The 17,469-nt window shown below is 36.9% G+C and overlaps 1 protein-coding gene across 1 annotated transcript in view; it reads right to left on the bottom strand.

The window, feature by feature from the left end:
* Positions 1–17,469, bottom strand: part of LOC121867918 (triple functional domain protein-like) — a gene marked incomplete at its 5' end in the record, with an annotated part of 297,912 nt that overhangs the window by 255,477 nt on the left and 24,966 nt on the right. Inside the window, 11 exon segments of the mRNA XM_042368057.1 lie at positions 5,856–5,946; positions 6,888–7,036; positions 7,241–7,468; positions 8,762–10,316; positions 11,369–11,523; positions 13,516–13,623; positions 13,970–14,152; positions 14,652–14,813; positions 15,408–15,576; positions 15,897–16,078; positions 16,734–16,925. Of these exon segments, the coding sequence (XP_042223991.1) occupies positions 5,856–5,946; positions 6,888–7,036; positions 7,241–7,468; positions 8,762–10,316; positions 11,369–11,523; positions 13,516–13,623; positions 13,970–14,152; positions 14,652–14,813; positions 15,408–15,576; positions 15,897–16,078; positions 16,734–16,925 (3,174 nt within the window).

Below are 17,469 nucleotides of genomic sequence, written 5' to 3'. Positions count from 1 at the left end.
CACACATCTCAGTCCACCACTACACACCAGCGGCATGAACATCCCTGTGCACCAGAAGCATATCCCAGTCTTTCCATTTATATCTGCAGTACATCCCGGTATTCCCTGCTCCACCCACAGGCACATTCCAGTTAATCCCAACACCAGTGACACATCCCAGTATAACCCATGCCACCAGCAGCATACACCAATCCCTTTCAGTACACCAGCAGCACATCCTGGCCTATTCCAGTACACCAGCAGCACATCCTGGCCTATTCCAGTACACCAGCAGCACATCCTGGCCTATTCCAGTACACCAGCAACACATCCTGGCCTATTCCAGTACACCAGCAACACATCCCTGTCGATCCCAAAACAAACACAACACATCCCAATCTCTCCCAGTACACCAGCAACACATCCTGGCCTGTTCCAGTACACCAGCAACACATCCTGGCCTGTTCCAGTTCACCAGCAACACATCCCTGTCGATCCCAAAACAAAGACAACACATCCCAATCTCTCCCAGTACACAAGTAACACATTCCATGCTTTCTCAATACACCACCAGCGCATCTCAATCTGTACTAACACACCAGTAGCACATCCCAATCTGTACTAATACACCAGTGGCACATCCCAATCTGTACTAATACACCAGTAGCACATCCCAGTACACAGCAACATATCCCAGTCTTTCCGAAAACACCACCCGCACATCCCAATCTGTAGTAATACACCAGTAGCATATTCCAGTACACAGCAACACATTCCAGTCTTTCCCAAAACACCACCAGCACATCCCAATCTGTACTACTAAACCAGTAGCATATCTCAGTCTTTCCCAATACACCACAAGCACATCCCAATCTGTACTACTACACCAGTAGCACATTCCGGTCTTTCCCAATACACCACCAGCACATCCCACTTTTCCAATATGCCACCAGCACATGCCAATCTGTACTACTACACCAGTAGCACATCCCAGTCTTTCCCAAACCACCACCAGCACATCCCTATCTTTACTAATATACCAGTAGCACATCCTAGTACACCAGCAACATGTCCCAGCCATTTCCAATACACCACCAGCACATTCCAATCTTTATTAATACACCAGTACCACATCTCTGTACACCAGCAACACATTCCAGTCATTCCCAGCATATCAGTGACACATCACACTCTCTCTCAATACACCAGTTGCACATTCCAGTCTTCCCAGTACAAGTATAGTCCCAGTATCTCCCAATACACAGCAACACATCCCATTACACCAGGAGCACATCCCAGTCTCTCCCAGTACACCAGTAGCACATCCCAATATACCCAGTACACTACTAGTGACATATTTTAGTATGTCAATGCACAGTACAGTTAAGAAAGGTGGGCGAGTGAATGTAGTGACTGAGAGTTAAGAAGTAAGTGAAACATGAAAAGCAAGAGGAGAATGGAAGAGAGAAAGATGTGAGGAAATGAGAAAGAGAGAGGATAAATGGCTCCACTATTCAACACAACTCTCTCCCGACTTTTTAATGTGAGAGCCCTCCAGAGCGCCCGTCATTAACTTAAAAAAAAAAATAGCCTAATTAACTGCTGAACATTTTCATTTGGGTAGATTTCCATTAATCCTCATTCGTTGGTCATCAGGAAAAATGCTGGGTGTGCTTGGAGGGTGAAATGGGTCAATTACCTGTTGGTGTTTGTTGGCTCGCTTGATTCGGAGGCATACTACTGTAGTTTTATTGCTTGGAGGGTAATGGTACAATAATGGGTGAGGAGTTCATTGTTTAGTGTGTAAGAGAGATTAAATGAAGGGGGGTCACAATTTGTGTGTTTAATGGTTGTATGGCTTGGGAACATAATTTTTAGCGTGTTTGGCGGGTTATATAAATGTGGATCTTAGTGTTCATTATGCTTGAATAAAAACAATGGAAAGAAACTATACAATTTCGTTCAGTAGATGGCTAACAAATATCACCAGCTGTTTAACAAGAGGCAGCAGGTTATAATGATGGCACTGAAGGCTGCATACTTAGGACTAGTATGACTTGCTGACAATTAATGGGTTCACTAACTCACCAAATTACTACTGTATAACAATATTGACTCAATGTATCCCTAGTTGACTTGTTTGTAATCCCCTCTAAATTTCTTTGACATCCCCTGTATGATTTTTTTTTTAACTTCTCTTCCTTTGTAGGATATAGCATCACATTCTTTCAGCATTCACCGCCACACTACTATTGTAGATGTAAGGCCACTCCCACATACTGTACAGTATAAGCATTACAATAGATACTTCAGGTGTTCATCAAGTACTAGCTGTTGGTTCAATTGATTGTTTGCTACCAATTAATTTTCTTTTGAGGATATAAACTTTGTTTTATAAGTGCTCTAATTTACCTTGATACTGACTGATTAAATTTCTCTTTTTTTTCTATATGTATTCACATAAAAAATAAGGCATCACATTTATGTTTATATAGCAAAGAAACTCGTGTATCTGTACTACCGTTTCTGAATAAAGTCAGTTTCATTTGTCTCCTAATTGTACTCCTATTAAATGCTAGCTGCACCTTTATTCACATACATTACTACATATTCTTCACGCACCTAAATGTGACTTCCATAACCAGTAACTCTACTCCTTCCTGCAATATTTCATAAGTGTAATTAATCACACTCCTAACTAACTATGTAGCACTAATGTTTCCAAAAATTAATCAAGCAACACAAAACTCAATTCCCTCAAATGCATCACCTATCACTTGAGGCAATGACTGTGTGTAGCCCTTCACACACACACAAGTACATTATAAGCAACACAGAGATATTTTACTTGAATTTCCAAATGTGTACTGTATTAAATCACTTCAGAAACATTACAAATCACTTTTACACCTGCTTTCCCAAACTGGAAATACAGTCGGCCCTTCACATACGCGGGTTTAGCATTCACGGATTTGCAAATACGCGGATTGCCCCGCCGGAGGAATATTCTGTACATTGAAGTACATTCAAATCGCGCGCCATTCAACTCGCGCGCGGCACCGAACACGGGACACCGCCCGCTCCCGCAACCTCACACACGCACGCACGCACGCACGCACGCACGCACGCACGCACGCACGCACACACACACACACACACACATAGCTCTCCCTCACTCAGTCAGTCTCGCTGTAACCACGCTTGTGTTGACATCAGCATTGTAGTTGCAAAAATATTACATTTCCGTGAATGTATTATATCAAGCACAGTATGAATAGAATATCACTAATATAAGAGTATTTTAACCGAAAACTACTAAAAAAACGAGTAACATATCTTGAACATCGGAAGGTTAGGTAAAGTCTCTTGTTTTCGTCATGTATTTTATCCTATTTTACATTGAAATACATCACGTTTCAGCAAAACTACTATTTATTTCTGAGAATATATTCATTCAGGCACAGTTTAGGTAAAATATACATGTGCTGTAACATTTTTTTAATTGAAAACGATTCGAAAAACACATACCCTCTAGCCCTGTTCAAGGAGAAGACTGGGAGGAGCTGTTTGGTGCTTAAGACGATGACAAGGAAAATGATTTTGATGGATTTTAATGAAAATATTCAGAAAGACCCTGGCACTGTCAAGGAAAGTGGCTGCTGAAGGCTTCCGGGACATGGCAGAGGACGAGATTAGGGAGCTAATTGAAGAGCACGACACTGAGCTGACCGAGGAGGATCTACAGGAGTTAGTAGACTCAGGCAAGGAAGAGGAAGCGAAAGGGAAAGAGGATGAGGAAGAGCACCAAGAAATAACGTTGGAGAAGTTGGGGGAGATGACCAGGAATATTGAGGCACTGAAAAACCTGGCCTATAGTATGGACCCCTCCATGGTGCGTGCCCTGAAATTCATGCGAGGGATGGATGACGTTTTCGCTCCATACAAAAACATCATGGAAGAAATGAATGAAAGAGACGACAACTCCCCATCACCATGTTCTTTGATCACCGAAGGAGAGATTTAACACCAATCACTGGCGGCAGTGAGGAAGCAGCTGAATCCACCGTCGCCCCCACTTCACCACCCGTTATGGAATTGAATGCCCGATGACCCCCGTCCTGTCGCCGAGGATAGGAACTGTACAGTAAAGTGAAGTTTTTATCTCTTTTTTTTTTAATAGCTTTTCTTGCCATGTTTATTGTTTGTAAAAATGTACAGCACAGTACAGTTCAGTACTGTACATAGGAAGTGGAGGTGCAGTTATTCACAAAACATTTGTGTTTGTTGTCGGCAGTAGTGACGGTGGAGGTGGAGGAGGCGGAGGAGGGAGCGAGTTGGGAGGAGTGGTGACCTTGGACGCGGGAGCAGGGACGAGATGCCAGCCAGTACATTACGGGTGTATTAATTGTTTTTATAGCTATTTTTGCATTTTAATATTAAATACTGTACATTACGTTTCAACAAAACTACCATTTATTTCTGAGAACATGGAAATGTAATATTTTTGCTGAAATGATGTACGTATTACAGTGGCAAGTGACGAAAGCAATGACTCGCTTTCTTTCGTTCAAAAGATGTTACCGTAATCGCTTTTCGAATGGTTTTCAGTTGTGGGATTATAAGGCTAATGATAGGATAGAATATTATTGTAATACAGTACAAGTACAACAGTTTTTTAACTGAAAACCATTCGAAAAGCAATTACGGTAAAATCTTTTGAACAACGAAAGAAAGCGAAAGTCATTGTTTTCATAATTTTATCCCACTTTCCACTGTACAGTAATATGTACATCATTTCAGCCAAAATATTACATTTCCATATTTATTTCTGAGAATATATTCATTCAGTCACAGTTAAGGTAAAATATACTTGTGATGTAATATTTTAATGAAAATAAGGTATCGTAGTTTTCTTTTGTATCAAATTTAATTAACAAAGATTGATGTTTCAAATGTAATGAACAAAAATTTATGTACAGTATCTATAAATAAACTTTAACAAATGAATACTTTGTTTTACATCGTCCTGTGTATACCATACCATGCATTTGGCTACTTTGGGCTAGCTATGATGACGCAAGAGATCTGCCCTGGCGACTGTACCGACACTCACAGCTGGTGGTGCGTTGGTGCGTCGTTTCCATTGTTTACTGGTAGTTACTGGTAAATATTTTTCAACCTAACGAAACTATTACCCTTTTAGAGGTCGACCCCCAATTTTTTGCAAAATAATTTGGTCTTAAAAACTCGAACTACACACAGGTATATACGGTAAATAAGGACATGGGGGGCCAGGGGTTTTTTAGGGGGGGGGGCAGCAAAAGTACACGGATTTTTAACATTCACGGGTATCTCTGTTACCTAACCCCCGCGTATGTTAAGGGCCGACTGTACTATAAATCTTAAATTTCATGTTATTGACTGTTTAGCTATATATAGTCTATGAACATCCTTCTTATTCCAACCATTCATAAAAAAAGCAAGTGATAAATATTCATGTCATAAGAAACCTTTTTCAGCAGAGATCCCACAGTACATACAACCCTGGCAATTGAAACACCTAAACCAAATATAAAAAACTGCAATAATAAAAAAAAATGACAGGGCATTGGTAATTATTTTGCTACATCGATGCCTATTAAATATGCGATCCCAGTGACTTCAAAATTTACTTGTTAAGTAATATACCATCGGTAATTGGTCAGATTATTTTTGCCTTTGACACTGGTTTTTGAGGACAGATAAACTAAAACTTTCCCTGCAGAGTACATGATATCTACTGAGTATCACTATGTCAATATGTGTTTAATGTTGAGGTCAGAAAAAAGTCCTACAACACAATCTAGCTCACGGTGAAGTAAAGATCCTGCACTTACCTTATCGGAGTCTGTATTGGATGAGGAGTAAGAGGCAAGAGAATTACGGTCAGTATTCTCAGCACTCTCGTCTAAGGACTCCTCCATGTCCCTGGGAATGAAAAGGGAGATGTTACTAACACTATACAGTACAGTATATGATAACAACCTGTACAGTATACTCAAGCCAAGGTATTCTCAACAACTATAGGGTAAAAATCTTTCTTGTTCATGATGTAGTTCATAAGAGGTAGGAGTACAGTACTATGTGAAGCATATAAAAATGCATTACTGTGCTACATTAAATAACACAAAGAAAACTGTTCAGTCATTCTTTTGATCAAAATAAAATTTTACTACTTCCTGTACAGTACTTGTATACGACATCCATTTATCACTTGCAAAAAATTCTCCTTGTGTAAAAAAGGAGAGTTGTCTGAAGAATACAAAGCTCAGATATTCCACCCTTTGCTTTATTTCAGTGATATGACTGTCATAGCTGATCTTCTGCTCTTTGTGCAGGTGAGCTAAATATCTTGAAAAATTATCATTAAATTAATTTAAAAACAAGCACTGAAAGTCCAATGACAGCATTTACAGAAGTGTGGTATAAGATACTGTACATGAAAAAATTAAATTTCTACAAGGAAACATATGTTTGCAAAACACAATTTAAATCTAATACTGTTTACCTATTTATTCCATTCCCAAGTACAGTACATGGAGTGAAAATTTCATGTAAAAATTACAGTAATTTGAAATTATTCTCAACTTACATTTAGTTATACATGAATTAGGGATCCCACATTACTTTATTGGAATACTTCCATACTGTTCATCTTGTTCAACAAGTAGCTTTGTTAACAAGATTTCCATCTTCATCAATTCTTTCATTTTAATAAACAAGTCTTCTCATTTACACAGAACATTTTACCGGCCTTTCACTCAGACACAGTATTCTCTTCCTCCTACCTCTCACTGTACTAGTGTATTGTTAATGATCAAAAGTGCTTTGCAATACGGATATTTATGAAGAACAACGAGATGCATTACCTGCTGGCTCGGTTCTGCTTCGGAGTCTTAGCAGGCGATTTGGCCATAGAGAGAGGGAGAGCAGAGCTGAGGTATGTCTCCTGGATTACCTCTCTAAGTTTCCTCACCCAAGTTTGTTTCACTTCTAAAGTGTTGGCTCGGAGGATCATCTGTAAAAGTTAATGTTATTCTTTAGCACAAATATTATTATACTGTAAAATAAAATACCATGACACAGTAAAGTATATGTAATTCTATTTGGAGTAATATTATGCTGTATAACTTGTTAAATTTACTTAATAACAGACATATTAGGAACCACCCTATCTCTATTCAGCCATAAGCTTATCAAACACAGCTACAATATTACTCACCTTGCCCTCACTGACTCCTGTTCGTGCAGTCCACACAGCAAATTTACATTCATCTCCTTCAATGTGCTCTGTGACACCAAGTTCAGATGTAACAAGACGATTCTTATAAGCGTACTTTGTCTTGTTACCGCTGGGATCACGTACTTCTTTACAGAATACCAGATACAGATCAAACAAGAATATGTGTCGGTCACGACCCTTTCTAATTAGTTGCCGAGGGTCCCACACCTAGAACAAATATTAACAATTAAGAATTATATATGTGAAGTTTTAAAAGTTACATGTGATTAAAAACTCAAATAAAAATATAAGTACCATAGCTTTAGAATTGTTTCCAAGAAATTTTCCCAAATGTACAGTAAAAGAATGTCCTTGTTAAGACAACTCTTATCATTTCCAAACATACTGGATTTGCTTCTCTGGGCAAGCATGTAGCTATTGAATCATTAAGATAACAGCAAATACCTGATTTTACGTAAGGTCAGACCCTAAAGTCGGGTATTGCAATTTCTCCTATTAATAGTAATTAACTAACATTTGTGACAGCAAAAATGCAGGTTTCCTTCAAGAAAAACTTTTAAAAACTCTTAACTACTGCAATTTGTTTTGGTTCATATCTTAACAATTTAAAATTATAGCTTCCTTTTTCTTCCTTTTAAGCATTTATAATTTCATCTTTAGTTCTTTACTATATTTCCAGACCATAATACATACACCTCTCTACAAATATCCATAATTTTGTCTACAGTCAGCTCTTCTTATAAATACAAATCTTTGTGACCATCCTGGTTGACCAACATGTACTATTGTTAACTGGAAACTTAAACATAACATTTAGAACTAAAAGTTGTACACAAACAAGGAAATAATGTGAAACATGTTAGTGAAAAGTCTCTCTCTATGTACAGTACAGTACAGGTATCTCTAAAGACAAAGTTGAGTACGTACTATACACAAATTGGTAAAGCAATACCTACGGTAACCCTTTCACTATATGAACACCCCTTTTAATATTTTATATGGTTAATACAGAAGTTTAACCGGATTTAAAGTGCAATACAGTAACCTAAAATAAGTTGAAAACTTAAAAATTGACAATGTACACATAGCATTTAAGAACTTAAGGATATATAGTGTGTTTACAGTATTTCTTAGGGGAAAATGAGGTTTTCCCGACCCTAGAAATTTTTGTACTGCATATAAAAATATATTATTTTCATGAAGAAATAAAGGTATTTAAAGTAAGTAAATGATTAATCTATGCTCTTACAACTGACAGAAGAAATAATATATTTTCAAAACCCAAGAACAATAAGAATCATAAGCAAAAATACAATAAAATACCTCTGCCATTTAGGGGTATGGCTACAGACTTTGTGAAATAACAACTGTGCATTAATCTAGCTTATTGGCTTTAAGCATAGAAGTTAGTACAGGGATAAAAAGGTGGACAGACATAATTTATATGAAAAATTTTTGAATGGGTATTGTAATGACAACAGTAAACACAAGTTTTCTAACCTGGAAAGTATCTTGAAGAATAACTTCTCCCAAAGAGTCAGGAGGAACATCACAGCCATCAAGCATTGACAAATGAAGAGCATCATTGGCCTTCTTTGGGACATTCTGCATCACCTCCAGCCCATCCTTGATTTCTCCCTGATTTTCATCCTCACAACAGGACAAAAGTTCTTTTAATAACAACTGATATTTGGTTATACGCTGCACTGGCTTGATCAGGTAGGCTGGGATGGGATGTTCTATGTTGTGCTTACGTTGAATATCTTCATAGAATGTACCAGCATGACTGACTAGCACACGATTAGACTCTGGCTGAGCCTTACAATACTTAACATATACATCAAATTGTGGTGCCCAAGTTACAAAGCAATGGCCCACATCTTCTGGCATACACTGATACTTTTCAATCTCTTGAAGGAAAATGTTTTTATGGAACTTCAAAATGTCCTCCATATTACAGAAAATAATGCCATCTTTACCTTGCAGTCCCGATGGAGCTGAAGGTAGCCGAGTTTCAAGAAGGTAAGTTCTAGTACACACTTCAAGGTCTTTAACATAAACTCTCTCTGTCTGAAGTAACTCCCTCATGATAAGCTCTTTCTTCCTAGCTGATTTACGTTTTTCTTCACTAATTTCTTTATTTGCCACTTCTGCCACTGACACCACTGCTCCAACTTTATTTTCTAAGGATGGGTCACTATGACGATCTAGAGAAAGTGAAGCTTTACTATCCTCACTAGGAATTCCCAAGCGACCTTCCAACTGCACTCGGTACCTATCCATACGTCCTGAGAAGTTTTTGTATGCCAAGTCAACTCGTGCTACCCAATCCTTGATTGCAGAGGCATGCGCATGGCCTTTTTCAACAAGGGAATCTGCCAAGAGTAATAATAATTTCACTCGCTCTCTAGTGTCCTTCGCTGTACCTTTAAATTCATTATGTTCCTTTAGTAACTTTTCAGTTTCTTCTTTGGTATCACCCAGATTAGTATGTGTGGACAAGTACATTTCACCAGTTTCCATAATCCAATCTAAAGCTTGCTTGGCAGATCCCTCAAAAAGAACAAACTGCTGACACTGATCCAATTTCTTCTTTTTCTGAGTCCAATGGTCAAGCACTTTATTCTCTTGTGCCATAAGATTCTCTAAGATATCCCTAACTTTGGTCTCTGGCCCTCTGAGCCCTAAATCACCCTTCAAGTTATAATAGTTCTGAGATCGATTAGAATATTTCAAAAAAGTTTCTGCAGTGCGTCTGGCAAGAGTACAAGCTTTCAAAAATCCTTCCTTTTGTTCCTGGTGTTTATTAATTAAAAGCGATATTGAAGCTGCTCGATCTGACCCTGCTTGACCTCCTTGACCTGTCCCCTCTTGTTTTTGTTGTGGTTGTTGTGGCTGCTGTTGTTCCCCTTGACTGGATGTAGCACCTGGGGCTGCCACCTCTTTCTGGCACCAATCTTCATCTCTCCGATAATCACGTTCCAAACTTTCCAACACAGAGCACACTTGCTCGGCTGTTTTGTAGAATGTGATTGATGCTTGGACCAACTTGTACCTGAAACACATTAATGTGAATTATTCTGTTCACTTTAGAAATCCAAAGAGAAAATAAGTCACAGTTAACTAAAATCATAAAGTTTAACACTGAAATAAACGAGTTGATTCATTACTTAAAAAGGGAACAATAAAGACCTTATGGAGATTAACAAGAAACTAAAGATTTTAAACTACATTTACATTAATAATAAATGTGAAGCAACTGAAAGAATATCTGAAAGTAAATAAGATCACACTAATCACTACATAAACCTTCCCACAAGTTCAAAGTCAGGGAGCACATGTCAAGTCTTCAAAAAAATATTTTGTTTACTGCCATGTGGAGTAGTCATGATATTTTTTTCCTGTTTTAACAGTTTCAACCCTTCCCATAATGCTTGTGAAATTCAATTCCTGCCTCAATTTGTCACCTGTTCCTTACTAAAAACTTCCTCTTGATTATTTTCTACATCTACAGTTTGACCCATGAAGGTGTTGTTAAAATGTTATTACTGCGCTTCAACAACTATGGTCTTTAAGTGCATGACAAGGTTAGTAATTACACTAGTCCATCCAGTGGTACCCAAACTTTTTTACTTAACACCTCCTTTTGGTTTTTACAAACCCTTATGCCTCCCAACCCCAATTTCTTTAAAACTAATTTCAGCAACTTTTAACCAATTTTACACCTTGTACTCATATTTCTTACTGCTCAAGATCAACTCATAATAATTTTATCCATGTATCTCATGCATATGGAGAAGATTGATATATACAGTACTTAGAAAAAAATTTATGTTACACACAATGCTGAATAAGACATTAATTTTTATTTATTTTTCTCATATGGCCTCACACCCCTCCCTGTACCAACTCTGTATCCCCAGTTTGGGAAACACTGTTTTAAAGACTTAATTTGAATGAACCAGAAAATTCTACAATATACTTTCTGAATATTTTGTAATCACCTTCTCATGTTTAAAAGATCATATTTCTCAGAAGGAGAAAACAAACATTTTCTCCCCCCAGCCTCTGGCAGCATTGTAATAAAAATATCTTAAAGGCTCTTACCTGTCTTCAGCACAAGTCACAAGTTTCTCCCATCTCTTGGTGACATTAGACTCTATCTCCATCACTTGCTCTGGACTATAATGCTTGGCCATTAATAATGCTGAAGAACGCTGGTGGATCTGTACTACAGCAGCATGGGTTTTTTCTATAGCAACCTATATAGAAGCAAGATATAAAGGAAGCGTGAAGTTAGGCATAATATTTATCAAAACATTCAACTACAGATACCTGTGAATACCATATAATATTTTACTATACACCATTAACATTAACATCATTAAAATGCAGTACATCACTCTCATTAAACTAGCAGGAAAAACTGTTGATCACACACGAAATTCATGAGTGAAAACTACAGAAGAAAAAAATTATCAAAAATAAAAAGAGGTAAGAGGCAATTTCACTAAAACATTACTGTATAACAAATAAGGTTGAATTCACTCGTGTCCTCATTAAAATCTTTCACAGCAAGTGATCAGTACACAGCACAAAATTCTTGATAGTGAGACTTATTACAGCTTGTCTCAGCCAGAGAATAAGTGTGCACAAATGAGTGTATTCCAAACTTGGAGGAAGATGTAAAAGAGGATGAACTAAGTTGAAGTAAAATTTACAAAACACAGACAATGAAAAGGAAAATTGCTTATGTTGTAGTTTGTTACTCTAAACGTGGTAAACAAATGATCAGGAACAACTCACATTAAGATGCAATACAAACTTCTCTTCATTTAGTTTTCTCTGACATCTTACCACCATTTCTTCTATATTTGCTAAATTTATTACTTTTCCACCTGATTATATCAAGTAAGTCATATGTCCCAGAGTGCAGTATGGTGGTTCAAAAATACTGTACTTTCCTTTAAGCCAGTCTGTATTTATACTATTCCAAGTATAGCCCCCCCCCCCCCAAGTTTGCGGATTTTTACCTGGCAGATCTCGGTTATTCGCGGATGACACCCTGGATGTACCCAATAATGTCTGTGGCTGGGACAGGGAGCCATTCGTTCTAGAGACAGTAATTTCCTTTACCTATACAGTACTGCAAATATGTGTGAGTGTGTGTGTAGACACACACACAAAACACATACAAATAAATAATAATTGAAAAACACTCAAATAATCAGAAACAAATTTATAAAAAATGTGAGTCTACCCTCAAGTACGTTCTCTATTACAGTACTTTATTAATAGAGAATGGACTTATGGGTAGACTCACATTTTCAATAAATTTTGTTCTGATTACTTGTGAGAGGATTTTCCAATTATTATTTCTTTTTATGTGTTTTGCACACACACACACACACACACACACGCACGCACGCATGCATGCGCACATGCGCACACACACACACAATACTACAGGTAAAAGAAATAAGTGTCCTAAGGGCAAACATATAAAGGGAATATACATTTCTTCATACGCAAGTAAAAATGTAACCCCCCTCCCCCCCTCCAAAGCTGCAAATGTTATGGCAGATTTGGCAATTCTCAGCCATTTTGAGAACCTAATCCCCGTGAATTTGTGGGCCCCCTGTACAGTACATAGCCACACTCCCCAAACAGTTAAACAAAAGTAATTTTTCTGTCCATTCAACTACATTCCACATCAAAACTCCATCTTTCAAATTACAGCTTTGTTTCCATTTTTCATCTTAAATATGATATCAGATTCCCAAAACTACATTTCTATTGACTTTTCTGATTTGTTTGCAATTACCTTTAATGGTCCCAAATACTGTATCTTTATTGCCATGCTTTCAACATAACATAACATAATACGGCACTGTATACCTTATCCAATACACTATCTTAAAAATGTTCTGGATAAAAAAATTTAGTTCTTTAGCTTTCCCCAAATTAGCATTAAATAATTATCATATTTTACTAGCTTACTTCATCAACATAGGCTATGTTCCTTCATAAAGCCAACAACAATATCTTTTTATTCTCTTGACCTCACTCGTGACTTACCTGATAACATGAGCCACAATAAACTTCATACCAACCCCAAAAAATGTTTTTTAAATAAAACACACAAGACCAAGTTCCTGAAGAAAGAAGTTATTTTTATTTAAATATAGTTTAAGGTAAACATTTACTTTGATAAACACCCAAGTAAAAGCCAAGGATAAGGTTACGAGACTAACCTGGAACTGTTCATGATCGTGTGACAAGGCGTTTGATTCTGCAAAAGAACTGGGAATGGTAAAACTTGCTGCCAACACAGCTTCTCCATTCCTGATCCAACTGATTACCTGTACAGTGGTAAAATATAGAACATTAATGCATTAGAAAAGTTAATATAAAAAATCTAAAATGGCCAGTAAGCTGGTAAAATTATAAAATAAAAGTAACCACCTTCTTAACTTTCAAACATTTTCAAGCTAAATGAAAGTTGGGTAGAAACAAGAGCAAATAAACACAAAAATTTTTCTTCATAAACTGTCATTCACTCAACCTTAATGTTATACATGCAATGTTTTACTGTAAAGTCCCAAATCAACTCTCATGCCACACTCTTCACCCATTGTGATATCCATCCCCCGTCACATCTGCTACACACCACCAACTTATAAGGCACTAATAAAGATTGGCACTCACTTGGTTTGCTTCACCCTCAAACTGAAGGAGGTGAATACACTGTTCGAGTTTTATTCGTTTCATATCCGTCAGAACTTCTATATCCATCTGCCGTTCATGAATACATTCCAGCAACATAGAGACTTTGGCATTTCCATCTGACTCTGCATCAGCACGAATCTGAATTCCAGAGGTCTCCAGTAGCTGTACAGAAAATGATACCCAATAAATTGCAGAATAAAAGAATTGATTAATGAATAATTATATATAATTTAGTGAATGAAGTTTATATAAAATTTATATACCATACAAAGGAAACTAGGGAGACATAAGAAGTAAATAAGAGATTGAAAACCAAGAATGTAGTACAGTAATATTATCATACGAGGGATATTGTGTAGCTTAAGGTTATAAGACAGTGCTGTACTGTGTTCTAGTGTGCATGGGGTCATCAAAAATAATCATTAATTTATTACAGAATATTTAAGGATAAATTTCACACCTATAAATTATATACAGGTATTGTACATGATACACATACTGTATACTGTACATAAAAAGGAACAGACTTTCTTTTTACCACACTTTTTTCTGGGTACCAGATGACTACAAGTTTACAAACTCACTACAGTATAGTACTTTAGCTTTCTTAAAAATACTTGAACTCTAGAAATAACTATAAGAACTCCATTTACAAACTTACTTGCAGAAGATCTTGTCCACTTTGCAGCACTTGATATGTTGCATTTTGCATATGTGAAGTAGAGTCATTATGTAGTACTAACATTTGTTCTGCCTCAGTAATGTCTCGCCCAAAGTCTGTGCTCTGTAGCTCCTCTGCCCAGAGATCTAACTGACCAAGTAGCTGTAATATGACATTTAAGTCTTAATTAAAGCCTTAAATGCATATTACAGTAATCTAAATATTTCAAAATCACAGAAAATGCAATTTAAATCAGTTCAGATTACAAAAAGATCTTATAACATAATGGTATAGATACTGCAAAATTACAATACCAGAGTTAATATAAGGCATATCACTAAGTGCATATAAAATGTAAACTTCTGGTAGTAAAGACTGAGACTAATGTCTATGTACAGGTATTACAAAACTAATCAGTAAATTTGTTCTGGGTAGGTACCAGTGTGTAAACACTTACTTTCACCCACTTCTGCCTTTACACACCCCATTATCCCCAGCTCACATCTACTTTATCCAAAGTGTGCAGAGAAAAACAAAAGTCCTGTTGCTCTTAACGCTTCATGAACCCTGAGATTAGGACTAATGGCTGGAAAAGTGCATTTGTGTCAACTGCTTCAGTTTCATGAGTCTAAATCTCAGAGTTCATGAAGTAGCAGGAGAGGTGACAGGACTTTTGACTGTGGCTGTATACAGTATATATCCTTCGAAATAATCATAATCGTAAAGATCATAAACTTTAACAATGAAGATTCTTACTTCTACAGAATCTCTTTGGAAGAGTCTCAACTGCAGAAGCAGATCTAGACGAAGTTTGCGTGTAGCCCATAGATTCTCCAATTCTTCACGTTTTTTGACTAGTCTTTCCAATGCTTCTTCCACACCTTCTACAGATCCACATCCAGTTTCAGCAGTTACACTTGTAGTTCTGGAATGAAGAAAGATCAAGTTAATCTACTTGTCTTATTTTCTTTTATTTTTAAAAGTACCTTGAATTTTAAATTGGTTGACTGGAGAGTCACCATAATATGAACAACAATGTATGAAAAACTGTCTGTTTTTGTGGGTTTCATCTCTTTAAATAGGTTCCTGTATGAAAACAACTTGTAGCAAATCAGTTTCATTGCTTTCTGCTTTTCTCTATTGTTTATATTTACTTACAAAGAGATGATACTGAGCCAGGTGAACAACATCAGCTTCAGTACAAACAACTAATACTGTACTGTATACAGTATATTTAAAATATACCTGAGTTCATTAAGTAGCCCTTCTCCCTCGTGAGTTGTGGACACGCAGGCATCGAGAGTAGAATCCCGTTGTGTTGTCATTTGAGCCAAGAGTCTCTCTCCTGCCTCAACTGAGTCAACTGTCTCATCTACCCTTTCCTCACCTTCCAACTCTGAGCTTAACTCCTCTAACCACGACAACAGCTGTTAGAAGAAAGATATATCAATGTATTATTATGATGATATCAAATCATATTACAATACACCGAGGGATAGACAAAGAATTATTAAATTACTGTACAGTACTTGCATGTAATTGTCATGCAACTGTCACAAAATACTTTCATATATCCAAAAGTTGATGGGAGAATGCTAAGTTCTGTCAGTAACAATACTCCATAATCATAGGGGATTTAAATTTGTTTTCCATAATTTCATTTCCTTAAAGCACTTTACCTTTAGATCCTCTGATATGCAACTTTTTTACTATGAGGTGGTATTGCTTGAATTACGAACACACACACATACATACATGACTACAGTATTTTTTTGACCTCTCCTTTTATCTTAGTCCCATCTGATGTATACAGAACAGCAAAGAACCTATTTTTTCCTGTAATCTTTGTGTCTCCTCAAATAGAATATAACCAATATTCCAATATGTATTGACTGTTGGTAATATGCTACTTCAAAGAATGTCATATGCATGACATCATTTCAATTCTATATCCTTAACACTGTCTTCATTTTCACCTGCATACTATGTGACAAGGTACATACTGTATTCTTTAAAATAGGCAATCCCCATAAGGTGTACTGTAAAATCAACACTATTATGACAATAATACATAAACCTTACCTCCTTCTCATGAGTATAAAATAAAACAGCCATGTTTAGCAGTCGATGACGCTGCTGTACCCTGGTTGCAAAGCTTGCAATATGCGAGTCCAACCTTTGAGCAACATTATAAATCTCCTCGGGATTGCATTCCCCAGTGTGAGCAAGTTCCTCTGCTGCTTGCAGTAGTTTTTCAGCGTTTGTATACGTATTCTGAAAAAATTACGGAAAAAATATATATACTTTTGTATATATCTTGATAAAATCACACAGGGAAAATGGAAACAATGAAGCACCTTAGCTATCGTCTTTCATTGTGGATCTACATGAAATATGAAACTTACAAGTCCCTGTATATATATATATATCGCGGTTAACGTTCGACCGAACAACGTCCGATCGCATATACGTCCGTCCCCACTCCCCTAAAAAAAAAAATCCGTAACGCCTGCTGTACCATCACTCCACGACCCCCTGACAGAGACACAATGATCCTCCCCATACTGGTCAGATATTATGTGTTAAAGGAATATGCTTCCTTGATTAGGCTTTTTTTAAACATTTGCCTCCAAGTGTAATGTTAACCTACATCTATTGAGGATAAAATCTTTCACCCACAAATTGACAATAACACATTTGCTGTAATCAGACATATCTAGCTGCCTCAACAATTGCAACTCCAGTTGCAATTGGGGTTGCAATTTTAAATTCTGTGTCATTACTAAGAAATAAATAAGTGTCTGGTGTACTGCACTCT

Source organism: Homarus americanus, unplaced genomic scaffold, assembly GCF_018991925.1.
Source record: "Homarus americanus isolate GMGI-L3 unplaced genomic scaffold, GMGI_Hamer_2.0 scaffold37032, whole genome shotgun sequence".
Lineage (NCBI taxonomy): Eukaryota > Metazoa > Arthropoda > Malacostraca > Decapoda > Nephropidae > Homarus > Homarus americanus.
The sequence above is the reverse complement of the archived record's forward strand: the minus strand, read 5'-3'. Positions and strand labels throughout refer to the sequence as shown.